The following is a 27,225-nucleotide window of genomic DNA, read 5'->3' as shown; positions in this document are numbered from 1 at the left end:
CCTGAAAATTACTAGATACAGGAAACTAGAAGAAGATGGATTATGAAGAGCTTGATTATCCATTATTATTATTATTTTTCCTATCTGTAAGCACCTAAACTGCAGTACTCAGCTTGAAGCATCAGGACTTGCTACTAAGACCAATAAGGTAAGGGGTTTGAGAATCTGAAAGCAGTACACAAATGATCATTGAGTGAAAAAATTTTCAAGTATTTCAAGAATAAAGATGTAGCTACAATCTTTGTTGTTAATTATACTTGTTCTCTGGTATTCCTGCTGTCACCTTTTCAATGTGACTCCCTACAACCGTATCCTGGACTGAGGCTAACATTACATCAGGAAGTACACATCATAAATGACACATACAATCAGGATTGCTCTCTCAGAACAATCTTTCCCCAAGAAGAGTAGCTCTGAAACTCTACAAAACAGTGATATACTAAACACCTTAAGAAATAATGCTAATTAGAATGTGCTTCCTACAATTCTTCAGCATAAAAAAAAAGCCTGCAAAAATGAGTCTGCATAAAAATAAATAAATAAACTAATCATTCAGGGAACTTGGGATCTCAGCAATGGTTTTGAAATAAATGTTTAATACTTTCATCACCTTAGCTATTCAAAAAACATAGCCAGAAAGAACAAACAGCAAAGACACCATGACTTGCAGTTCCCTACATAAACATGAGGAAAATTCAACAAACTTGGAGCCCTAACTTTACAGTAAAAAAATAAAAATACATCTTAGTAAAAAATTTTCCCTAGATATATCCCAGTTAAAAACAACACTTAAGTTTATGTCACACAATGAGAAAAATCAACATTAAATTATTCATTTTTAATTTCTTTTAAAGGCCAAGAGAATTATATATTTAGTTACCAACTGTTCTGCTGCTCAATCTCAACAGTCTTGTTAGACTTGTGCACAGTATCAAGATTTATATCTTACTTCAGATGAGAAATTAAGATGTAGAGCAAGGACTTTTTATTTGATCAATATTTAATTCAATACTGTGTTTAAGTAAAAATATATTAGGTTAACAATCAGAAGAAGTAAACTTAAGGAACAGTAAAAAGGCAATTTCTTCTCCCCAGGTGGAGGTGACTGAAGACCGCTACTTACAAAATTCAAACCATACGCTTAAAGATTATATCACTGTAATTTAAAGTAGTCTACATATTTTCAAAAATAATTCTGTTTTAATGGCAATAGTGACGTACCTTTTGGAAGGATCTTTTTGAAGGCATAATGAGATTAGTTTTCTAAAGGATTTGCCATACTTTTTCATCATCTCCTTGTCCTCTACACCAGTCTCTAAAGTGGGAGGGTCATTTTGAAGCGTTAGCATTAAGACCTAAAATAAACCCAAAAATGAAGTGTCATAAGCAAAACTAACTTGAAATGTAGAAACTAAGAGAAAAAATACTCCACAGAATACATCTATTTAGATACCCTGAGTTGCTATTGAAGTAGTACTAACTATCTAGCAGCATTAATAATACAGCTAGCATCATTAACAATTACAAAGTGATTGTTACTTTCATAGGAGGGTATTTGTGATAAGGTGCTGCTCCTGTTGCTAACTCAATGGCTGTTATCCCAAAACTCCACATATCGGCCTTGAAGTCATAACCTCGCACCTGAAACAGAACCACAAGGGAAAACCAAGGTGGTAAGGTCTCAAGTTCCAAAATTAAAAGACAAAATGTTTTACATTTCTGATTAGCATTAGAAATACCTGCTCCATTACTTCAGGGGCCATCCAACAGGGAGTACCAACAAATGTTTTCCTTACTTTGTTACGCGTAACATCACCTCCAGTTGCTAAAAACGCGCTAACACCAAAATCTGGGAAAGAGGAGAAAAGTTGAAATCTGTTAAACTGCCAATAACAAAGCAAAAGTTTTATATTTTAGAAATAAAGTCAGTTCCTGAAGGAATGCTTATAGAAATTCTCCATTGCAAATCTGACCTTTGCTGCACAACATGCTGTTCATGAAATGCTATGGAATAGAAGGTATAGCTTTATCAGGGAAATCCACACAAAAACATCCTCAAGTTTATCCTCCTAGTATGTATCTTCCTGGATAAAGTTGCAAAGGACTCCAATACATCTGTCACCTAGGGTTTTCAAATATTCACTTTGTGCCAAGGTTTGCATCTGCTATTGTTCAAAGACAGGGAGCTTCTTCTGCATAACAACTAAATACGAATGTGATTTGAACAAGAGAGAATACTATATGTCATTTCAATTCTTACAGGACTTTGACAAACCAAAGGCAATCAGAAAAGCTATCACTAATATGTACTTAATAGTAGACCAGGACATGATTAGCTTTTTCCAAATTCTGAAATAGAACAAAAACCAAAAGGCTCAGTGTTCTGTTAACCCATTACTACATAAATGACAGCTGTATGGGAGAGGTAGGCTGTAAGTGGATGAAGAGCAGGTTCCCAATGTATGTAGAAATTCTGTCAATTTTGAATGGAGCTATATGAAGAGTATTTTCAACTGTACTATTTACAATCCAGTTATACTGAAATTTCACTATAGACTTCTATTCATTCTCTATTGCTTTCCTGTTGTTACCTGATTTTAAGGCTGAAAACACCTCCAACAATTACAGAAAAATGTAGTGTTATCATTATTTGACACTGGCATATTAAAGGCCTTAAAATATATGTTTACATGGTACTTTGAAAGCACACTTTATATAAAAATTACAACTTCTGTCTATAGCCATTTTCATTACCGAGGGCTCTCAGTGCTCAGTCACCCACTACAGACTGTGGAAGGCCTGGCAGTGTGCTGGGGGAAGGGGCAGGTATCACCACCTGCTTCCATTGTTTTCCAGATAATCTGATACCAGCCTGAGGGATGGGATATGAGCCTTGCTCTTAGGAGACCAAATAATTCAATTCTTACAGACTACAGCTCAAGAAGCACATCAACGCAGAGGATGTTTAAGATGCTAAACTGTATCCAACAGATACCACTGCCAGACAAATGGCAGATATGCCAAAAATAATTCTCAATGAGATTTATCTCTTGAATCTCAGTGACTAGTAAATTTATAGTCAAAGTCCTCACAAAGGACAGTACACACAGATTGTTGGATCCCCAAGACTATTACAATTACTTGCAGGAAAAAATGCAATGAACAGAAATATCAGCTTCTACCATTTGCAAGCTGTTTAAGGTTCATGGGTGAATCAAATGGAAACATGAGAAAACTTCCTTATGTATTTGATGGGACACAGAGAAATATTGAATAATTTCTGAGTCAAGTATCATTCATCAAGAATCCTGAAATCTGAAAGTGGGTAACTTGCGGCTACAACACTCCAAAAGGAATAGTTAAAAGCCAATAGAAAAGCTTTCCCCCTTGATACCAGTTGCCCCTGATCCAGCTTCAACTCCCTTTTGCTTTTATTTATTCATTACTCTACCACCACCATTACCTGCTATTTGTACAGAGCCATCCTCACCCAATAGAATGTTGCCAGCCTTCAAATCTCTAGAACATACAAACAGGTGTTAGCATGAAAGTGCACACTGCACATTTTATGCAAGCAAATAAATATTGCACACTGAATAGTTTCACAAGATAGCATTTTCAAATTTATAACAGGAAAAGGATACTGATGTGTAAAATGTAATTTAATAACATTAAAACAGAGTGCAGAACTCAAATTCTAAGGAATTTCTGCATATAAAAAGACCAGAATTCACCTCAAGCATAAAGAAGCAAAATTCAGGGATAGATTTTAATAAGGTAGATATACAAGTTCAAAGTCTGGTTTACCACCTTTTATAAACATAGTCTCACAAACTGAAAACCTTCAATAAGCTACAGTCAATTTTGAAAATGCTTTTCACTATGTATATGCTCCTACCTGTGAATTTGCCCATTCCTGTGTAGATAATCTAAGCCCTCCAAAACTTCTTTAAGAATTGTTGCTATTATGGGTTCTTCAAGCACACCATTTTTGTGCTCTCCTCTGTTGACAATATACTTTATTATATCAAGCATTGAACCTGTATTGCAGATCCAGGAGAGAAAAAAAGAAAATACAAAGCATTATCATATCAGATTCCTTAGAAAGCTGTATTTCTTCATTCTTTCTATGCTAGTGCAATTTAAATTTTTGCATGTATGTGTAAAAGCTTCATGTAACTAGCTCTTAGAATAAAGCCCACTAACCCATTCAAATGAGATACAAAGTACTGCTTTCTGTCAAAAATACTGTAACACTTAATGATCCATTAGAAAGATCTGCGAACACTTGCAAAGCAACCACTAATTAAAAATTCAGGAGTACCCCATATTTAAACAGACATGTACTGCAAAGGTCTTGGTTTATTATCCAGTTTAGATCATGGTTCATGTATTCACAATGTAAACACACAGCCGCAAGATTGGAAGGAGACAAATGCAAACAAATGATAACATTCCCTGTGACACATAGTTTGACATTGAACCTCAGTTATTACACACTTCAAGGCTTTTAATGGAAACATTTTGTCTTTATCCAAGCACTATTCCACAGCTCACAGTAAATTCCTGTCATGTATCACTTGTTTCTCTCATGGGCTATGCTTGCTTTTGCTTGAACTGACCAATTCAACCAAATGCAACACAAGTGCTATGAGCACTTCCCCTCCTTGTTTTCCAACATCATGGTGAAGCAGCCTGCTGCCATCAAGATTAATCTTGAACAATATCGTGTAACAACCAGGACCATCACATCTTATTCAGGGGGCCTCTCTTTTCTAACCTACAAATACATTAATTTCAGCCTCCTTTTTCCTCTTCCAGAACTAAATAAGAATTTTATACCAGTAACTATTATCATTAAAAAATGCAATGAGTGTTTGGATAGCTTAAGCAATAAAAAGGATGCACTGTGTGTAATACTTGGCCTAGGATGGATCTTGCTTGAATAAGGAATGAGTAATACTCATTATGAAATCAGACATTTTTTATAAAAATACAGAGGATTCTAGAGAAACTCCATAAAAGATCACACTGACAAAATTGAATTAATTCCAATCAGTTTTCCCTACACAGCCTTAATAAAGAATTTTAATAAATTGGTTCAGAATGAAAATTAAATTCTCTTTATATACTATATTTCAGTAATTCTTAGCCTGTCCTATGACTACAGATATACAAACTTTGTAAGTTTGCACATTCCTCCTTAACATGCCTGCATCTCGAGGTTCATCCTATGTAGTGTCTAGCCCTTTCTCATTAGTTTAGCTCAATGTACTCACAGGTGGTACATTAGCAAAAAAAAAAATAAAAATCCTACAATTGCCTTGCAGCTAAACAAGTAAAACCAGTAACTTACCCCCACTTAATAGCTTCATAACCAGCCACAGTTCATCCTTCACCACAAAAGATGTGTAATAGGTCACCACATTAGGGTGATTGCACTGACTCATTGCTTGAATTTCTTTCTGTAAGAAATACAGAGCCCAAAACAACAGAGCCAGCTATCAGTTTTGCTAATATAAAGTTTCATTTCCAAAGTGAAATACTATAACAGAGCTAAAGTATGTACAGAGTATGCATCAAGGCATTAAAACATTTCAATTTACCTAAAGATCTGCATGCAAGAAAAACCATTATTGCTAAGAACATGAGGGAAGTTTGGCCATGAGATACAGGCATAGCTACATCACTTTTCTCCTGAGAACAGCAAAGAAATTACTGTTAAAGTCTCAAATTCAGAGTAAGCAATGAAGAATGAGTAGTCTCCAAGAGCTGAAGATGTGGGTACAGGCTGGACAACAAAATGCAAGGAAAGGTCAAAATCTACTGCATTTTCTGTTCAAAAGGGATATGAAGAGTAGAATGGGAACAGGTAGGAAAGGAGGAAGGAAGCCATCGAACAAAGGACACAGCTCCACTGGCTCAGCTACTGTGGGACAGACAGGTAGACACCAGAGCCACACAATAAACAGAAATAGAAAAAAAGCAATATTACAGGCCAAAAGTCATAGGAAACAATTGACTAGAGGAACACACAGTCACTAACAGATGCACAACGTGGCACTACCAAGTAACAGCATCTATGACATGCCACAGCTGTACACATTAAGAATGACTGTCTTGTGTCTGTTAATTCAAGCAGAGTTCTTTTTCTCTTCACCCTTTCACATAATTGCTCTGTAACACCTTTTCAGCCACTCTCATTCTCCTGCCAATCCTTTACATAGGAGCATGAGGCCTCTTGCGTACCACAGGGTTTGGCCTCAAACCCTACTTGTCTCTCTCTACTTCCAGCCACAGAGCCCCGATCCACCCCTTGTGCTAGAGCATATGCTCCTGGAGGGTGAGCCAGTCTGGAAGCCAATCCAGCTAAAAAAACTCTTCTTCTCCTCTCTCCCTGAACAGCAATTGTTTGAGGTGAACTGTTTCTCTCTGACTCAAAGCACTTGTGCAAGTTACGCACTATGCAGGTCCCACTTAGGTTGATTAAAGCTGCCACAAATGCCATTTTCAACTTTAAATTTCATTTTAGCAATTGTTTGAAAGAGGTTTTTTGTTATTTGCAAAGCATTTAAAATCACAGCTGGTTTCTAATAAAAAGTTAATTATATGTATTAAAGACTGGGATTTAATCTCATGGTGCTTGTAGGAGACTATTAAAGTCAGGCTGTAGTTTGACATGCATTTCAGCTCGTTCTGCTGTCCAAAGTCCTCCTCCTTAGACAATTTCTGAACCCTGAAACACAGAAGGAAGAACGCCTGGATAATGAATCAATGAGCCTGAATAATAAGAGCAATTTGCAAGATAGCTCCCTGACATCCCCCAGAAGACAGTAGGTGAAAGACAGAAGACAGACATGTAGAGTACATTTCCCTCTCCCAGAAGACATGTCATCTTAAACACAAGTCAAATTACTGCCTCACGCTCTTAATTCAACTACCCATTCCAAACCTTAACTGTAACTCTCCCAGTCCTGGTTACTATTTCATTTCTTACACTGTTTTATTATTTTCTATGCTGATAATATATCAGTGACTCAAAAAGTCCAGCTGATACCACTGGGCAAAAATGCATCTCATCTATTTGTCTCAGACATTAATAATGCAAAAATGTAACTAATTGACTGAGATAAGCTTCACTATCTTTAACTGAAAAGTGCTTGGAATATTTTACCTCCCTGCATCAACTCATGGGCAACAATTGAGCTACCACAGTAACCATTGCCAAAGGCACCTTGCGTCTCAGCTTTCATGACTTTTTTTCCAAGAGTCTTTGCAAAACAAAAATAAACAAACAGAAAGCACCTCATGAGAGATAAGGGATGAAATTTTAGTCAGGAAAGAATTAAATCATTTCAGACTTGTGGTTCTAGAAAACTCCTATCACCAACAGAGTAATAAACCTCCTCAGACTTCATTTGTTTGGCTGTGGCCCGCAACGTGCACAGGTGAGAAAGAAAAGCATTCATTTAAAATACACTGCCAGAGAAACAGCTTGCAGCAGAACATTCAGGAGAAAACACTGGAGCTTTCTTCACATTTATGTCACCTCAGGCATTCAACAGCAGCAAAGAATAACAGCAATTTAAGTCTCCCACATCCCACTCTTCCCCCTGCCTTGCACTAGCACAGGCATTTGTGCGCTTCACCAGGCAATATGCCCAGGTTAAAAGCTAACCTCCTTCAGCCAGGTTATTCCTGATCCAGTTTCAGGGAGCAGCTGCACAAAAATGTCTTTCAGCCTCAGGGCAGGTGGGTGACACAGTTAATAAGCAACTGCGAGACAGCTCCTTTCGGTGCTGAGCTGCAGCAGCCAGGCCGGGCCCGGCTGCCGCTGCCCGGGAGGTGCCGCCGCGCGGGCCCGGCCCCGGCCTCCTCCACACGGCCTGCCGCCGAGGGCAGCCACCGCAGGAACTGAAACAGCCTGGAAAACCCCTTCAACCAAACCGCCATGCTACAGAACATTCTGGAGTTGTGGACTTGAAGGTTTGATTGTTCAAAAAAACTGGAGGTGAAAGAACGGGGAGGATACCCAGCCAGGACAGTACTAAGGACAGGACTCTTTCCTTGGCTTAGGGGATAAAGTTACACTTAGGTTACAATAGTGAGAACACAGGACATTGCAGGAAACAGAGTATCGAATTTCAGGAGTTTGGCAGTTTGTGTAACCTCAGTAATATTTAAACTCCCTCCCACACTGCCTTTCTATTTTAATTGACACTGGCCCAAATCCTAAGTCTGCTTGCATGGGTTGATGCATTTCCACTTCTCTGAAGGCCACACAGCTGAGAATTTGTGAAGGGTGCCTGCGCACAGCATTCATAAGCACTCTGCACCATCCTTTTAAAAAACAGCGTGTTCAGAGAACAGACAGTTTTAGAACATTCCTGTGCCAACAAACACTGTTTCATCAGAAAAATAAGTGATTAAAAACTGATTAAACTCGGAATTTTTAGACTCAAATTCTGCCAAAACCACAAGAACATTTTAAGTACTATTAACTGAAATGAAAATGTTAGTACAGTTGTAACAAGAGTTTTGAAGGTCGATTATGCCTTTTTCCAGAAAAAGTCTCTATTTTTCAAACAAAATTTTAAAGTTTCTCTAATAGAGTCATAAGTATACTGAACCTCACAGAACAAAGTTAATTATATATGTGTACGCATGCACATGTGTACACACTTCTATAGCTCTCCTAACCAGGAAAATCCCAATTCACGTTCAGATTAAAACAGATCAACAAATTAAAGAAACTAAAAATCTGAGCACAGAAAAGCAGAAATTGACTTATGTTATAAAATAAAACAGATGGTATGGACAGTTGTCTTTGTACCAAAAGAAAGCAATATAGGACCAAAAATTCAAGACCTACTGCCTCATTTGACAGACAGTGGAGACATGTCAACAGTAAAGACACTCAAGCATTTGGCAAGGTAACTTTTTACAAGCTTGTAACTAACTGCAATCATTTCTCCAGACCACAAGAATTTTTCTTGCAGATTTCTGGCAGTTTTGTCTGGTTTTGCTTGTTTGCTTGTAACATTTTAATTCTTAATTCCCAGCATTAGTTCAAATTCTAACCAAAAATTTCCAATTTTAATAAATTTATCTTAGTTATTAGTATTTATCTTTCTATAGAAATGTTCTTTGGGGACTGTAGCTGTTAACACATCATGCACAGCATCTCACCTTGGGCTTAAAGACAGGTCAGAATTATCTTTTGAGTTTTCAGTTGACAGAATTCTCACTACCTCAGAAGTAACTTCCACTACCACAATCCTCGTAAAAAGCACAACAATGTTGCATACAAGCGGTCACATAAACTGAAGGTGAATGCCATCAATCACCAGGGGAAGAGCATTTTGGGTCCTCCACTGTAAAAAAGCCATTTTATCTGAAGAAACTGGACGGACCATACCCTCTGTATCAAATTCAAGATATCTTTTGCACTGGCAATTCCCTGCTGAGGAGCTCATTTCCTTCAGAGGCAGGAATTTCTGCATTAGAAAAAGCCCACAGTCTCTAGGCTGTAGTATAACCTGTGGAACAGAAGAGAGTGTTCTCACTTTTAGAATGGTTTTGTGTCCTTCAAATCTTGTTATGCTGCCTATACATAAACACACATTAGTCTTACAAGCACCTAACTAGGAGCATTAGAAAGCAATAGGTTTTGTGTTTCAATAATTCTTTGTGAATTTTCTGTATTGCCATAACCAGTGCAGAGGAAAAACTCTTGCAGTTCCTTTACAAATGGCTTCTTACAGGCCCCTTTCTTCTCTGATCAGTGGCCCAAACAAATAATATTCTTCAAACATTCTTGATAATGTTTGTTACAATAAATGTGTATTAGCTTTAACAAGAGTTTCCTTGTGTAGATGGCAGTGTAGCCATTCCTCCTTTCCTCCTTAAAAGTTATTATGAAATGATCCAACATGTTTTCGTGCTTTAGACATTTTAAGGAGACCTACTAAATTTTTTCTTCATGTTTTTAATCAGTGTTGAACTGAAAGAAAATGTATTTTTCCTCAATATTAAAAAAGACAGACAACCAGACAGCAATCACTTAAAAACTGAGCTTCCAGAAAACAAGAGTTTAGGCTCTTCCCACAGTTATCCCAAGCTGATTATTTCAAAATTAAGTTTGCATATTTAATTTTTGTGACATGAAAAAATATGCATTAAAAAATTATATCTTTAGGGAATAGTGTAATTATTTCAGATTATTTTCAAATCCTTCTCTCATATCCTGCATAAAATTCTACCCTCACTCTTGGACCAAGCTAAAAACAAAGTCAAAACAGAAGGTAAGTCTCCATGTAACATGCTGCCCCTTTATTTACTTACAAGTAATTCATCCATACTGGTTTGGCATTTTTCTAAGTTGATCCTCTTTATTGCTACACGTTCTTGCCTGGGTTTGCAGAGCGCTGCCTGGACAACTGCTGTAGCACCGCTACCTGAAAAAGGGCAGAAAAGGAACAGTCTCAGAGATTAACAGAGTTTAACAGATGAGTTAAACCAGTGACCAGCATGAGAAGCCCATACTGACAAAGAATTTCAAAGCTGCTGTTTATCCCTTTTCAGTGCTTTCTCCACATGCATACCTTTCCACTAGCAAGACACTTTTCACACGTCTCAGATGGAAAAGAAAAACCTGAAAGTTTCTTTTCCATATACCACAAAAAATTCCAAGGCCAATGATATCAAATGATGTGCTCATTTATCAAGACATAACCATGACCTCAATGCATTTCATAGTTCATTACACTTCTGTCTTTGGATACATCTGTTTTAATCAAGAACATGACCTGCACAGTTGATACATGGAGTGGTGGGTACTGTGAAAGCACAGATAAAGATCAATTGTTGTTTTTCTTCTGTTCTTTTAGGCCAGTCCCTGTTTAACCAGGTTTTTTGTTCCCTTATCCAATGAACAGAAAAAAATCAGTAAACTGTACATGCCAAATCTTCTACAGTTCCACCAGTGTTCATGCTCATTCATCACGACTGGACTAACACCCTACAAGGAGCATGCTGATCCTTGTGAAGAGCACAGGAGCACAAGTACCACACCAGCAGTGAGAAGATGCAGGTTACTGAATGGCCCAGCAGAGAAAGTCACTCATGTTTGCTTGGCATGCAAATCACATATGGTCACACAACCACACTGATAACAAAGCCCAGGGAAATTGAACAAATGTGGAGGAAAGAAATAGAATAATTTTTTTCTAGAATGCTTTATTTGTGAACCACAGGAGTAAAAGGCATTGTTGCTTCTTTTATCAGGCACCCGCTCAGTATTGCCTCACTAAATTAATGAAATGATTGCAAGTAATATTCAGAAGGAGTTTTGCTCAAGTTGCACATCTTGCTGCCACATCAACTATAACAATGTGTGCTCCCTCAAATAATTACACTGTGCTCATCCATGCAGAAATCTAAAAGCTCCCAACAAGCTTCTATCTGTAATTAATATTTTGATGTAAATTATGAATTTCTGGTAAGTCATTTGAGCAACATATTGGCCTGCTTATAAACTATGTTCTATTTATTTGGCATGTTCTAGATGAATACAAATTGTGAACAAAAAGCCTTTTGTTGTCAAGCTCTACAAACGTGGATTCAGTTACCAGCCGACTTAAGAACAATTGAGAGCTTTTCCCTCTGCACATCTGAAAACAGCACCAACAATACCTCATGACTGAAAGTTATTGTACATGTTTTAATTGCTATTTGCTTAGCTATATTCATGAATTGTTTGCTCTCATGATGTTTTCACTCAAATCACAAAGCTTTTTAACTGCATATGAATTTTGTGTCAAAATCCTGAGCTCATCTTCAAAAAAAAAGTCTCTTTAAAAAAAAAACTCTCAACAGGACTAACTAGTCATGTTTCTGCAGGATGTGGTCACAGACAAATATTGACATGTCCTGTTCCGTCTGCTTACAGAACAAAGCTTTTAAAAATTCCAATAATGTAGGTAATAAAAGAATTAAGAGATTTTAAAAATTAAATAAGACATCCCAAGGAAGAAACCACCAAGTCAGCACAATTCAGCTAAGACTCATATACATCACTTTAATGAATTCATCATTCAGTAGACATCAAGACACAAATACTCTCATTACTTTGACTAAACAAACATACATTGAAACAGGAGAAAGAGTATTTTTAGCTATTAAATATACAGGAAAAAAAAGACCAAGATTTTCCTTATGTATCTTTTTCATCTATGCTAGTAGTTTTATCTACTTGTAGAAAAGAACCAAGATCTTTGCTTTTAAATTAGATTTGTATACAAAAGCCTCAAAAAAGACAAACAGAATAAGCACACAGAGAATTTATTCACCCAATGCCAGGATAAAATCTTGACTACTTCCTCAAGTTAAATGACAGCAAGTAACACTTCAAAACATTTTGGAAAAATTAAACTACAAAAAAAGGATACTTTTCTGTGTTTACTTCTCAGACAAATGACTTGCAATGGGATGTTCTTCACCACATTAGTAAGATGTGCTGACAACGCAAAAAGCTTTTTAGGTTTAGAATAAAGCCAATATACCTAGCTTCTTCCTTCTTCAGCTTTTCTAATTCTTTACACAATACACTAGTTTGAGAGTAAAGTCAAATTGCGCAGTCTTCTCAGCTGGACCTACGTACATCTAAAACCTGCTCGAAAAAGCAGTTTCACATACTGAAGCAGGAGCCAGAACTGAGCAGCTATATGCCTCCTTCCTCTTAAAGATGTTCTCTCCTTCTCTGGCTCACAAAGTGAACAACCAGGGACAGAGATAAGGAAAACCTGCAGCTTTCACATCTGGTCAAAAGGTTCCTTTTGTCCCATCTACTAAACAAGGAGAAGTGTGAAGTGTTCCATAGGAGCAGCTATTAGAGACTAGACTACATAAATAAACATTTCAGTTGAGAGGTAACAGAATACAGAAGTAATGCACTATCATACAGTGAAACTGAATTGTCACAGGCAACCATTTAGCATAACAAATTAGGATCACAGAAAACTATTTCATAGAATAGATTACAGTCAACCATTCCTTGTCAGAAGGTAGGGCTTCCTGAGATACACTGAGCCTTGCAAGTCTTCCAAAACCCTCAAAGCAGAGAATACTAACTACAACATAACCAAAACATAGACTGGTTTAACACTCAGTCTCTGTTTAGGAAACTGATATAGTATAATGAAAGCTCAGGTTGCATAAACCATGAAGCCTTTACATCCAGTTGTCTCCTGCAGAACAAAACAAAAGTATTTCCCAGGGTCATACTAAAAAAAAAACCAGCTTTGTAAGAACAATGGGGTTTTCCACTACTAGAAAAGTCTTTCTGCTACAGACAATTCTCTTTGCCAATTTCAAAAGTTAGCAGTGAAACAATGCAATTTCAGACCACATCAAGATGCCTACTACTCCCATTTCACAACAGACAACAGGTCAGAGTTTCATCTTGTCCTGGTGTTTTTGCTGCCATCCTCTCTAGTGTAAGCATGCCCTTACAGCCAACCTGTCCCTTCATGCTGCAGACCACGCACTCTCTACCACCCCATCCTCAATGCAACAGAGCCATTAGAATTGCTTTTAACCATCTGGGTTCACACAACAGAAACCTTCTCAAGAGCTACTACATACAGCCACACCTCACCTCTTCTGAAAGGATGTAACCTAAAAGCAGTTTTCTGCATTCCACTTTGCACACACTTCACAGAGAGCATATAAAAACTCCACAAATACTCATCTGGGATTTAAGCTTACCTGAACAAGTTCCTTCAAGTTGTTCTAAATTTGACATAAAGGTTTTTTTTTTTCTCTCTCCTTTTTTTTTAAACATGAATTTAACCCTGCAGAACCTGACTCAACAAAGAGAAGAAGGATATTTGACATTAACCTTTTAGTTTTAACTGCTCTCCTCTAGTCAAGTCTCAAAAAGACAGTGAGGTGAGATGGTTGGTCCATATCACTCACATATTGCACATGCCCACATCCTTCATACAAGGATGCAACACTTCATTTATTCCATTATTGCTAAAGGTCTGATACTTTCCACTTACCATGGCACAGTAACTGTATTCAAAATAGATCACAAACATTTCTTTTCAATTTTCTTCTTCTCCTTAAAAACAAAAGCCCATTAGCCCATAATGACTCATCAATCTCTCTTTTAGAGGCTCAGTGTTAGTCTCCACAGTATTTCAGCACAAACTTCCTTTAAAGATCTCTGCAGTTTAGGTCACTCTAACAAAAGAGACCTTTCCCAATACTACACTGGTTCTAATTTCTGAAGAGGAGGATGAAACTTGTTGATAATGGTAAGTTTTCTTGTTGACTAAGTATCTTCAGATACCTAGGCTACAGAACAGCTGCAATTGGAGAAGACTAAATATCTCAGAATCTATAAAGTCTTACATACCAACCTATGCCAGCTGCATTTTTGTACACTTCTGCTTGCCCAACCTACAGAAACCTCCTATTAATATTTCATCTCCCATGACATCCTAGTTCTGAAGAAGAGCCCCCCAGGTAATTCTTAAACTTAACTCCTACACTGCAGTGTAACTGCAGGACTCCTTTTGCATGGAGCAGAATGCATATGTGTACAAAAATCTAGATTAGGTTTCTACTCATGAATACATGTGGAGTTTTTGAATGTAATATACAAAGCACCCGTATTACATACAAGCTTGGAAAGCTATGTTGTATGTCCTGCATGTTGCACACAATATCGTGTAGCATATTTCCAGCATTGCTAAATGTGCTATGAACCAATCAGCCCTTCAAAATATTCCAGAGCAGCACTGGCCTGAACTAGTCTCTTCTGTTTCGAAAGAATGAATTCTGTTGGTGGCAAAGCAATACTTTTGGTTAACAAACAGAGAACAAAGCAGATTTAATTCCTTTCAATTTCTAGATTTTAGCCCACAATACTCTAGACAACTTTCAATATTACTCTTTTTCTTTCATATTACTTCCACTAATTAAAATAAGTTATAAATCAGCCAGGTAAAGCTCATTTACACCTCCATACTGAACTCTAAATCTTTCTGAAACTTAGCTTCTTCACAGAAAATGACCCATTATTTCCCTTTACATCTTCACATGACAAATACTTGAATTCTTAAGAACTTCACAATAATCATGTAAATACAATTCACTAACAATTCCTGCCCACTTTGTGTTCTGAATTCATGCTGGGATCAAATCTCTCTCCTTACAGCTCACTTGGATACTACTTTGCTTATCCTAGCAATTATGACATAATTCACTTAAATACACTAAGTGTTACATGAAATCAATGCCCACACATAGAACTGTTACTTCTGCATTTTCAACATTCAACAATTCATCTCCAACTCCTCAATGAATTTGTTTTGCAGTTGGAGATTTAAAAACATTGCCATTATGGCTACAGAACCACTGGGTTACTCAGTTATTGTATTTGACTTTTTGTGGGAAATTAGCTTACACAAAATCTGAGATCTAGCTTATCCCATACTGCTTTTTAAAAGCCCATTGTATAAACAATCCAGAAAAACCTATCCAAATATGCTGTACAGATATTTCAGTGATTGCAGAGAAGTCATAAATAGCCCAAATGTTGATGTCAAAATGATTATGCATCATAGAAAAGTTCTATGCAATGTTAAGACAACCTGTGCTAAGGCTAAGATAAAGCAAGCTTCAGCATTAACCAGATATCATATTCTCCATACAGAAGGAAAAAGGCAGGGGGATTCACAATCAGCAATAAACCCTACCTGCATGAAAAATAGCCACAGGAGGAAATGACCTAGCTTTCTGAGATATTCTCTTTGTTATCTCACTAAAATAGCAAAAGAACTGGTTATAACACATGTTTTGCCTAGATAAATCACAGAAAATATTTTGAGGTTTGCTATGATATAGTTCCCTGTCAAATCTGCAGAAGAGACTAAAATTTTCTGCCAATAGCACGTGAAATAGAACTACCCCTGAACACAGGGGGTACAATCATCAGAGTATAGCAAACATGTGTCATTACAAATTAATTATTCAAGAAATATGACAAATTGGAACTGTACAAGAAAGTAGAGACGCTCTGCCAATTATCTGGAAAATACAAGACTTACTTCCCTCCATCAGAGAGCTCAGACACACTGTATTGCAGGATCTCTTCTGAAACATCTTTCTTATCTAAAGAATAATCAGCTATCACCACCAGCCATGGGTAAAAGAATTTTAAGAGTTCTACTGTCACTGACAAAGGTATTTAAGAAATCTGTGGCTAGAAAGTGAAACCAGATATATTTAGATCTGACATAGTTGTTTGTTTTTTTTTAATAGTGACTGTGTTCAGCTTTAAAATGCAGTATCAGCCTAAGTGATGGCTTTTTGCTTTCAGACACTTTCTTGCTAAGGAGACTTCTACCTAGGGTCATACAGAGCTCAGCACTTGTCAGCTTGATACGATGCCATCAACACACTAAGATTAGACTGAAAAGTCCAAGGATGATCATTAACTATGTTTGGGGCATTCAAGTAAACCTGTCATGGAAATGTCAGCATCACAGCTGTTAAGGAAAACCTAAACAAAAGCAGTTCACTTTCAGTAGGTGTTATTTTCTCCCTGACTTGTCCTTTAAAATAGGTGAGTCATCTAAATAAAGTTGAAAGAGAACTGTCTAGGGAAACCCCCTATTATAAACATTACTCAAGATTAAATTCCTTTTGCTCTGCTCCACATCTCAATTGTTTTCATAAGAAGTTTTATTTATAGGTGAGAAATGCCTATATAAAAAATTCCACAATCACCACTATTTGAGACTTTGGGGTTATCAGAACTGGAATGTGCTTGTGGAAAGGTCAGGACAAGATGGGTGTGACCTGCAGGCCCTGCTCCTGACCCCTTGTGAAGTGGCTGGCATAACTAATGCCACTTTATAAGGCAAGCACCCTGTGGCTGAACGGGTGATGTATTCATTCCTTTCCCCCTTATTCTCAGGCACTGGAGGTCCTGTGAACCAAGTAGACAAACCAAACAGATTTCTCCCTCCTCTCACTGTGATTCCTGGGAATCACAGTGATTACTCCCTCCTGTACAGCACTGAACATCCCAGGTCCCAGTGCTGGTGATGAACCCATCACTGGGAAATGCAACAGTATAGGGAATACTAGAACTGCCTGTAAGATCAAGCACTTACAAGTTCTGAGGAAGGAGCTTGGACTCAAGCTGCTGGTGTACAGTGAGACCCATGACCCTTGTGGCCAGAGATGCTTCCATCATCATCTGCTACCTCTAAGGAGTGGCTCGTATCTTCCCTATCATCTTGCAGTCTAGATTATGATTGTAATATTGACACATGAAACAATGCATTGGATTTTGACCTGATCTGCAGAGGGTTCCAGTCACTGGAAACAGTAAGCTAAGTTGTATTAAAAATTCTATGGTACTATGCTGGGGCTGCCATGGGATAAGGACAAATGTGGATGTACAGTACTCCACATGAATACATCCAACAAATCCATATTAATTCTGAATTTTTCCAACAAAAAACATGAAAAAGAGTGAAGGCTACAACTTGATTAAGAATTTATGGATTTTATCTGCCATGTTATTATCCATTCATCCTCACTTGAAAAGAACATGGATTCTGCTAATTTCATTCTCCCAGTTGTTTCATCATCAATATAGAAACCATTATTCAATATGCATACAACTCTAAAAATCTGGAAGGCAAACCCATGCTGAAAATGTCTCTGTATAACCACGGAAGAACTTGGTATCTGGTATTCACTGTGGAACCGAAAGTTACCTTACCAGGGTACCATCAGAACTCCCTGATAAAAATAGAACAAATTGAAGATTTGCTATGCTGAGTCAGATCTCCTGCCTAGAAAAATAGCTGTTAAAAAAGAATTACTATTCATTTCTGAAGTAGCACTATAAACAAATTCTGGTGTTGATTTAGTCGGCATATTTTATTGTTTCTCATTTAGTTTGAAAGTAAACACTTGGAACAATTCTAATACCATGAATGCAGTATTTTCCAAGTATTCCGGATGTCACCACATAGTGCATCATTCTCTTCCGAGAATGCAAAACAGCCATCTACCAAAACAAAGGCATTATTGCTACTGTAGCGTCATAAAGATCTCTAATTAATACAGCAGTGTTGAGTTACAAATGTTCATCTAGTTCACCCCAACAAAATGTGCCTCCTAAAATTTGAGTTTACTGTGACCACACACTACAAGCAGAAAACTTACCTATTTCTCATATATTGCTTCTCATGAAACAATGGAAGAGTTGGAGCAATATTAACACTATCATATAATTAAATTTTTATTAGGCAATTCTAATCCTATTCTAATGATGTTCCTATTATTAGTCTGAAGTGGCTTAGAGTCTGGAAGCACAAGACACTAAGAGGAATAAATTACAAGCTTAAATTCAGTCCCTGTAATAAAACGTCTTCAAAGCAAGAAAGTGAGAAGGAAAAAGCAACTTTATAATTAAATGGCTATGCTTCTGAGTCCAAATATGTTGCTTTTGAGAAGTCTAATGCAATAGCTCAAGTTTATGCTCTTGTTCACATTACTCCTAAAAGACAGAAGCCACAATTAACAAATACACAGTATTTTTCTGGTCAGTTAAATTAACTATTTTTCTACCTCTTCCCTAAACCAGGTATACTTGGCACATAGCCATTCAATATAGATCTTGACTTTCAAGACCTTTAAGTACACGATTCTTCTGAAAGGATGATCAGGAAGACAGAAAAGCTCCAAATTTTCAGTCTGCTTCTAATTCTAGTTTCTCTAAGTGCAGAAGCATAGTTCAAAAGCTATGTAATGATTATGTTACATCAGCCTATAGGACAGTCTCAAGTTTCATCTATATTTAACTTACAATCAAAATACCTCAGAGGCATTTAGACATCCACAGGAATAATTAGGCTAATAAAGTAATTCAGAAATTGTTATTTGTAAAGATAAAGAATTAATGGAGACAGCTAATTTATCATAGTGAAGTTTCATTTCTTGTAAGGAAAAAGTTACGTTTGAGAGAGAATTCTTTCCTCAAGACTTTTATATCATACCAGTCTCACCTCATTCTGCCTGATAATGTTCTTACATTTCTGCTGCATGACAATGTTCTTCAACTCACAAGCTTCAACCATGTAACCCTTGTGTACATCCAAAGACCTTCAAACTTAACAAAAAACAGTGAAATCTAGTAGAGCTGTAAGGATTTCATCCCACTGGAAAGGTTGTGCTGTAAAAGGCAGAAATATGGAAAAATCCACTCATTCAACACAGCTCATTCTTTATTTACACAGGGTAAGTATCAACACATATTAAGTATGATTTTTGGGGGATGGGGAAAACTCACTTTTAATTTTGGGTACCAGAAAATGTCCTAGTGACATATTTGTTTTCCAAGTGCTGCAAGCATAGTACTCCTCTGCAACCTCTGCTCAGCAGTATCCCAGTGACTTCAGCAAACCCAAGAAGTTAGCAAGAGTAGCTAACTTAATTTGATTTTTAGGGCCCATTCTTTAAACATCAAGAATTACTATTATTACTGAAATTAAAAAAAAAAAAAGCCTCTATCAACTGCTGCCTTAAGTTCTAAATTATTTTGGAAGGGCAAATGGAGGAAGAGAAAGAGAGAACCAAGTACACACAAGAATTAAATATGACCTAGACAAGTAGCCACTATATGAGCCACCCAGATCTCCTTTGCATGGAGAGCTAACTGTGTTTTCCCCTCAAGCCAACCAGAACAGATGTGGTTTTGTTTCCAGTTAACAAAGAGAGGCTCCATTTGACAGATTCTGGAAAAAAAGCAACTGGTGTAGGACCTGAGAGAAAGTGATTCTTCACTAAAAGAAAAAAAGTAAAGCAGTTCTTAAGTTGTTTCAGAAGAACATCTGACCCAATCTAAAATAGCTCTGCCAGGTCTGAACTTGGTCCCTGCCATCAGAGCACAGGGCTGGTTACAAGAAGCTGTACTCTGAAGATGAAAATCCTTGCTGCTGTAACACTTAGCAAGGGGCAAAATCATGCAATGCCTTCAAATTTCTACACGCTCACCAGTAGAGTGGCTCCTCTTCTAACACTCAAGCAAATCCTGTGGAGCCAGGACTTTGCAGATTCCAGAGGTATTGGGCCTTAACTGGAAGAAGAGCTTGGATGGAAGGGAAACAGAAAGCACAGGGAGAAGAGAGCAATCAATAGGGAAGTAGGCAGATTGGAAGAGCAGGAAAGCATATCTTCTATAAATTATCATTACACAGCACCAGCCAGCCAACTGATGTTTTGATATATGTTCCTTTACCCTTACAATAAAAAAAGCAAAATTCATTAGATTATTTTAAAAAGTTTGAACATTGAATCAATTAAAGTTTTACTTCTATTGAACCAAATGAAAACTACAGCTATGTACAGCCATGTCTCCAATCAGGGTATTTCTAATGTACCTCCATTAAAAAAAAAAGGCACCAAGACAGTTCCCTTCACCAACACTACCATGTGGAGAAAAAGCAAATAATTAACAACTTCAAGCTCTGCACAGCCTCATTAGCAGCACAGCACTGTGAATGTTCCACAAGGTGTTTTTAAATTGCACCATGACCACTTTTACCCTGGCAACTGAATTAAAAGCCACTTCTTATTAAAATATTAAATAGGGATTTAATATTTCCACAATTTCTACAGATGGATATTAGCAGACAGAAAATCTCAACCAATTACTTCCCAAAATGTAAAATTTAATTTACAAAATTAAACTCTTCCTGCCAAGCTGCAATAGTATTAAGTTACAATTAATATTGCAAAGGCTGTGTTTAATATGTGCATGTAAAATATGCTTAGGCTACTGTAGTAACTTTTAAAATTTATTGGTAAGGAATAGAATATACTATGGAGCAGAATTAAGGCAGACACATTTTTCTTTCTACAAAAAGTTTTTGTAAAAAGACGTTAGGTAGCATTAACTATTACTTATCAAATTATGCAGATTCTCATGCAAGAATTATGGAGGTTTTTCAAGAGCAAATATGACATGTTGCCATAGCTTTAGTTGTTAGTGTGGTATTTCATTCAGTACAGTGTGATTTACTTTACAGCAGATACATAGAAACTACTGCAAAAGAACGACCTTCAATGTTTGAAAAAAAAAATCCTGATTCAGCACAGGGATAAAACATTTTGGAAAATGTGAATGAGACATGAGCATCTGAATAACAGAAGAAGAACACAGAACTGTAAATTTACCTCTAATTATAGAGGCTTTTCAAAACAGTGTACAGCACTACGAACGTGAACATGGGTTCCTGAGGATCATAAACAGAGACAGTAAAAGATCTCTGATAACAACAAATATAGGAGAGTCTATTCTCTGTCAGACAAAGAGCCATTAGCAATAAATGCAGCAGGGGAGAGAAAAAAATAAAAAGTAAATAACATCCTGGATACACCACCAAAGACCCCAGAGCCATTAACCAAGAGCGATTCTCAGGCTGCTTGTAATAAGAACCATAAAATCAGCAGAACAGGCTCACATAGTAACTTGTTCTACTCAAAATCCCAACACACTTGACTTAGCAACACTGCACCTTATGAGGCAACAAACCAGAAGGTATTTTTAAGCTCAAAGTTAGAAAAAAAAATAGACAAACACAGAAGTTCAACTAAGGTAACTTTTGCAGCCAATATAGATAATCCACCTCATAAAAGTAACCCTTTATTTCAATCTAATTCTGGCTGTTTCCCAGAAGAATCCTTGTTCTGTGAAAATTTATATTGCTTCTAAAAAACCTCATATGTACATGACAAATGCAAAGAAATCTATTTCAGTTAATTTATTCTGAATACTTGGTTATAAATCCAAACTGCTTAAGAACACCTCTCACAATATTGCATTTATTAGGTGCTATTTTTTTAATCCAAGTCATATTCATCTTACAAAAAAAAAAGACAAAAACCAACAAAATCCCCTCCACACATATTAAAATCCACTAAGCATTTTAATGCATTTAAATCTTAGAGATCTCCCAGGTCTTCACTAATTTAAATCTGGCTCTACTTTAATAGCAATTATAGTTCTTATCTCTGTAACTAGTGCCAGAAGGTTGGTTGGATCCTCCTTTCCTAACAATTAGGAATCCCATTCTAATGCCTACATGCTTTTATATATGGACAGCCTGTATTAATGTAAAAGTTTCCTCTTTACGCTATACATTTACAGAGAGCAGCCAGCGTTTTTCTCCCACTCCAGAAAATATAAGCACCTAGGCATTAATCGGAAGAGCCTCTTCCTTGCATCAAACCTATCAATCACAAAGGCATGCAGCAAGTCAAACAGGGAATCTGATCCAGCAGAAAACTGACCCGGCAGAAGAACTAGTTCGCTGTCAGATCAATGTGATCCTTTCAGCAGCTGCCTGTTAGAGCAGATTAAATGTATCATGAAACTGCACACAAAGAGTTTACAGAGAACTGGCAAGCCACCTAAAAGTAAAGCAGACTTGGAATAACATCTCATGAGAAACACACTCCTTAAAGCTAGACTTTTCTCCTCACAAGACTCTTGACTCCCAGCCATCCTGAAGGACACAGTAGTCAGAAGATGAAAAAAAAAAAGCTTTTTCATTGGAAATCCATATCATATGGCCTTGGTTTTCAACATAGCATGTAGCTAGACAAAGATGAGGAATAAGACGTGTTCATGTTCTCACAGAGAAGAATCTAACTTCTCCAACTGCTAAATCCAAGGGATGGAGATGGCCCACAAGACTAACAATTACTTTAACGTCATAATCCCCACCAAAACTTCTAAAAATACCTAAAATGGCTATTCCTGCATCTCTGCTTCAGTTACCAAAGAATCTAAAATCCATTCTGTCAGGAAGATCTGTCAGGTTGTGATAAACCATTATGGTGTATCTTTCCTCCTGCAAAGCCCAAAATGGAGCTTCACTGCATTGTTATTTTTTCTCATTTAACAGGGAAAAGGCTGTTGTAGCTGAACCCAACTGACACTACACAGCTCCTCAGGGAGAAGAAGTACGTGGTGCTTTCCAGAGGTGATCAGCTGTGTTTCAGCAAGAGGTGACTACTCCTGTTCACAACTCAATTAACCCTGGCAGAGCGCATGCAAAGGGTTGCTGCTGAACTAAGCTCAGACTGTGTCATTCTCTCCTCCCTCAGATATAAAAAAATATTCTTTAAGAGTCCCTTACCATGTTCATTAAAGACAACAATACTAAAACCTACTGCTCCAAAATTATGTTAGCATGTGGTCAAACACATGGAATTTACATGGGCCTTGGTTTGGCTGGGTTTTTTTTAGAAAGTGGGGTGGGGTGTGTTCAGTTGAGGTTTTTTACTATTTTTAATAGTATACAGACTAAATTTAATCTCACAGTGAGTCTCCTGTAAATTAAGAAGGTATTAATGAAAAAAGACACGTTCATTGAAGCACAAGATTTTCTAGTCAAGTGGTACAAGATAAATCTCAGCAACTTTCAAAGAATGTCATGGAACAAACCGAAGTTTAGTGAAATTACAGCAGGCAAGTTCAGTGTGTCCAAGAATCTGACTCAATATACCCTGACCTCACTTTACTCCCTAGGCATTCAGTTAAATAACATCAATATTTAGGAGGTAACTAGCACACATAGGTAACTAGCAATAAAGTTTCTCTACAGATCAGTATCTGTAAATTCAATTTAACATCCACTCATTCAATGGATGTATATAAATATATTTATTAGCAGTTAGGATTACAGTTTACATATCAAAAGATACAAGCTTTTAAGCAGAAAAAATAAAGTGGAAAGGAGGTTTTAAAGGAAATTCTCACACAGGCATTCTACAGGTACTGTAACAGAAAACAACTATTATTTAAGTAAATCATATGACTCATATTACACACTAGACAAGGATTAGTCCTACATCTTTGAAGCCTTTTTCACCTTAGAAGAGAGATCTTCTCAGCAAAGATACACCTTTATGCTAGTGGAATCACTTCCACTTGGCTAATTTGATCTATTCCCCAGGCAGAGGAAGACACAGTCCTCTGTCCAGTAAACCCATACTTTTGGGGGACCTCCATAGGCAACACCTGCTCAATACCAAACATAGTGAGTCACCTCCAGGGACCTGAACACCTGAACCCTCATCCCTCTTTAGTCCCTATTCACAGGGATAGGGAAGTACAAACTACTGGAAGTACAAACAGAAACACAAAGGTACCACCTGGGTCAACAAAAAGTCATCCCATTTTAAGGAAGAAGTACTTTTCTGAACTATTTTGTTTCTGCCTGTGGAAAATAAAAAAGCTTAATGACAAAGCTGAGTACACACAACTTCCAGATTGATAACATGCAGTTCTGGTTGTCATCAGCCTGACAACAATTAGCAATAAGTGTAATACTGAAGATAATCAACAGCATCCGCAGGCAAGTCACCTGGACTTTTCTCACTTAAGTGGCCTTATTTGTAAGAAACAGAAATCAGAGTTGGCCTTTGCCATCTGCAGTATTTGCCAGAAGTTTAAAATGTTACATACAAATAAAAGCAAGTTTTCCCAAAGTAGAACATTAGCAACAAGCAGCATCTAGGGCAAGAGATGAAAAACTTTCCATCGCACATACTTTCAACAACAATTAGCATTTCACAAAGTAAAATTCAAAATAACCTTATCCAAATAAAGGGAACGGAAACTGAATACATCTGAACTGAACACATCTGATCTGCATTAGTTGGATACGTGAACAAAGTGCTGAAACACACAACCAAGAAAGTCCCCTTCCTACGGGGACACGGGAGGGGGCCAGCAGACGGGTTAAACTTCCATGGCAAACCGAGTCAAAAGCAGGTTGGCTGGCGTGAAAACGAAGCTGTAATCCCCCGCTGGCCTTACGTGCCACCGACGGGCATAGGGCCGGGGGGCATAAGGAGATGCGAACAAGATGAAACGGTGAGGGAGAAGAGGAAATAGTTTAAATATGTATACACGTATATATACAGGTTAAGAGAGAGAGTCGTCACGTGAGCAGCAGATCTACGGGTGAGATTTACCTCCCCCATGAAAGCACCGGAAAAATGCAGAGTAATCTAAGCGGATGCGCGCACATGTGCGCATCCACGGACACACACAGCGCAGACACACAAAGCACACAGAGCGCATCTGCGGAGTTGCCGGGGTCCCAGCGCAAAGCAGCAGGTCAAGGCTGGAGTGACGATGCACCGCAGGACAGCGGCGCCTCCGCCGAGCCGCACCGGGCGGGGCGCGGCGGGTTCCAGCAGGAGCCGCCGCCCCCCGGGGCCGCCCGCTGCCGGGCGGATAAAGTTTGCAGCAGCCGCCGCTGCAGTGCCGGGTGCGTCCGCCGCAGTGAACGAGCCCTGCCTGCGGGAGAGCGAGCGCCGGTAGGCCCGGAGCCGGCCGCGGCATCCCTGCCTTCCTTCCCCACCTCCGCCCCGCCGCGCCCCCGCTCCACTGACCGATCACCTCCTGCAGCTCGTAGGCGTCCCTGCAGATGGGCCAGCCGGCGGCCGGCGCGGCGGGTGCGGGCGCCGGCTGGGGCTGCTGGACGTGGACCGGCGACTCGCCCTGCTCCGCCATGATGCTACCGGAGCGCCCAGGCACCCGACGACCTTCTCCAAACTTCCCCTCCAGCAACACCTTTCAGCCGCGCTCTGCCTCCCGCCCGCCCTGCCCGAGCAGCCGGCCGCCCGCCCGCCCGGCGGAGGGAGGAGGCAGGGCACCGAGGGGGAGGAGGCAGAGCGGCGCCGGCAGAGCGAGGCCGTGCCCCCGGCCGCGCCCCCGCCCGAGGGAGCGGCGCTGGCAGAGGCGCCCCGCGGGAGCGGCCCCGGTGCTCGCCGCCTGCCCCGGCACCTCGTAACCTACCTGCCCGCCTGCTGGCGGCAGCTCTGGCCGTCGCCCTTCCCCGCTCATCCCGCGGCTCGCTGGGATGCTCCGTGCGTCTGGAAGCACGGCGAGGTCCTGCCCAGGGCGGCGGGCTGAGCGTGTGCAGGCCACGGCCCTGCCGGCCGACAGCCGGAGCCCGCCGGGGCCGAGCGGGACGGCAGGGAGGGAGGGAAGCCGCGTCTTGTGGCGGATGCTAAAGCACCTGTTAGGCCGATGGCATAAGCACACAGGCTGATCTGGGGCACAGCTCACTAGAAGTGTCACTGCTGAGTGTGCTGCTGCTGCTCAAGATGACTTGTATTCGAATCTGAAGAGATGAGGAAAGCATTTTCTTTCATCCGTGATCGTGCTGCAGTCCTGCAAAGTGTTGAAGTCACCACATGATGAGTAGCCCTCTCCAGGACGAGTAGGACAGCTGCACCGTGTCACTTCAGTGCAGACACTGCCTTAGCTCATGACACCGAGAAGGACTGAGGACAGTTGAAAATGCTCCCCTTGGCTAACCACCACCAAATGATTTAAACAAATAAGAATAATGATTAAATGTCTCTAATGTTTCCCATTATACAGTGCAAGGTTTAACAAAACAAAAAAAAAAACCACAAAAAATAAAAAGCACACCAACCTGGGCTTAAAAGAAACTCCGCTGTTAATAATAGTATGGATTTTTTTCTTCTACACTCTTAGTAGTGTCAAGTATTCAATGATAGCATCAGGATTTTACTTACTATGAAGTAATTTAGAGACTAGTTATTTGTGTACAGTCTCAGTCCTATCAGTCCTGTTTTGAATGTTTTGCATTTTAAGACTTATGGAGCTCTGAGAAGAAGAATGATAACATAAGATATCCGTATAGTTCAAAATCTTACTTCCTGCTACAGAATGAACTTAAAGTAATTAGAACTAATACAGTATGTGAGCAGGAAAGCTCTAGCGCTGTCTAAAAGAACAGAACCTCACAAATCCTTAGGAAGTGTGATGAAGTGTGATTTAGAGTCAAGAAAAGATACATGTAACAACTAAAAGCTCTTAGATACTTTTTTCCGCTTGGGATAATGCCCTTTTCTAACTATTTTTTTGTGTGTTTCGTTAATTCCGTGAGAACAACTAAAAGCTGTTAGATACTTTTTTCCGCTTGGGATAATGCCCTTTTCCTAACTAATTTTTTGTGTGTTTCGTTAATTCCGTGACTCAGTTAATTGAAGGTTACTCCAAAAAGGAAAGCAAGTTACTTCTAGTTTATTGTGTTGCTGAGAAAGCTGAAGGAAGTCCTAAACACTGCTTAATGATTCATCAGG

General features: G+C 38.8%; 1 protein-coding gene across 4 annotated transcripts in view; it reads right to left on the bottom strand.

Moving 5' to 3' along the window:
- STK39 (serine/threonine kinase 39) overlaps positions 1 to 26,992 on the bottom strand; it is an 80,761-nt gene extending 53,769 nt beyond the window's left edge. Inside the window, exons 1-9 of one of the 4 annotated variants that reach the window (XM_039701609.1) lie at positions 25,907 to 25,923; positions 10,345 to 10,457; positions 9,419 to 9,539; positions 5,357 to 5,465; positions 3,899 to 4,040; positions 3,464 to 3,519; positions 1,740 to 1,849; positions 1,540 to 1,641; positions 1,222 to 1,355 (exon numbers count right to left, since the gene is read on the bottom strand). In XM_039701609.1, the coding sequence (XP_039557543.1) occupies positions 1,222 to 1,355; positions 1,540 to 1,641; positions 1,740 to 1,849; positions 3,464 to 3,519; positions 3,899 to 4,040; positions 5,357 to 5,450 (638 nt within the window). In that variant the 5' untranslated portion in view covers positions 5,451 to 5,465; positions 9,419 to 9,539; positions 10,345 to 10,457; positions 25,907 to 25,923. Of the gene's footprint in view, positions 1 to 1,221; positions 1,356 to 1,539; positions 1,642 to 1,739; positions 1,850 to 3,463; positions 3,520 to 3,898; positions 4,041 to 5,356; positions 5,466 to 9,189; positions 9,379 to 9,418; positions 9,540 to 10,344; positions 10,458 to 25,500; positions 25,747 to 25,906; positions 25,924 to 26,129 lie in introns of those variants that run through there. The other 3 variants (XM_039701601.1, XM_039701594.1, XM_039701616.1) reach the window with 3 other exon arrangements.
- Between the last annotated feature and the right edge of the window lie 233 nt (positions 26,993 to 27,225).

This window comes from Passer montanus, unplaced genomic scaffold (assembly GCF_014805655.1).
Source record: "Passer montanus isolate IOZ18808 unplaced genomic scaffold, ASM1480565v1 scaffold1, whole genome shotgun sequence".
Lineage (NCBI taxonomy): Eukaryota > Metazoa > Chordata > Aves > Passeriformes > Passeridae > Passer > Passer montanus.
Note: the sequence above shows the minus strand (reverse complement) of the source record. Positions and strands in the feature narration are given on the sequence as shown.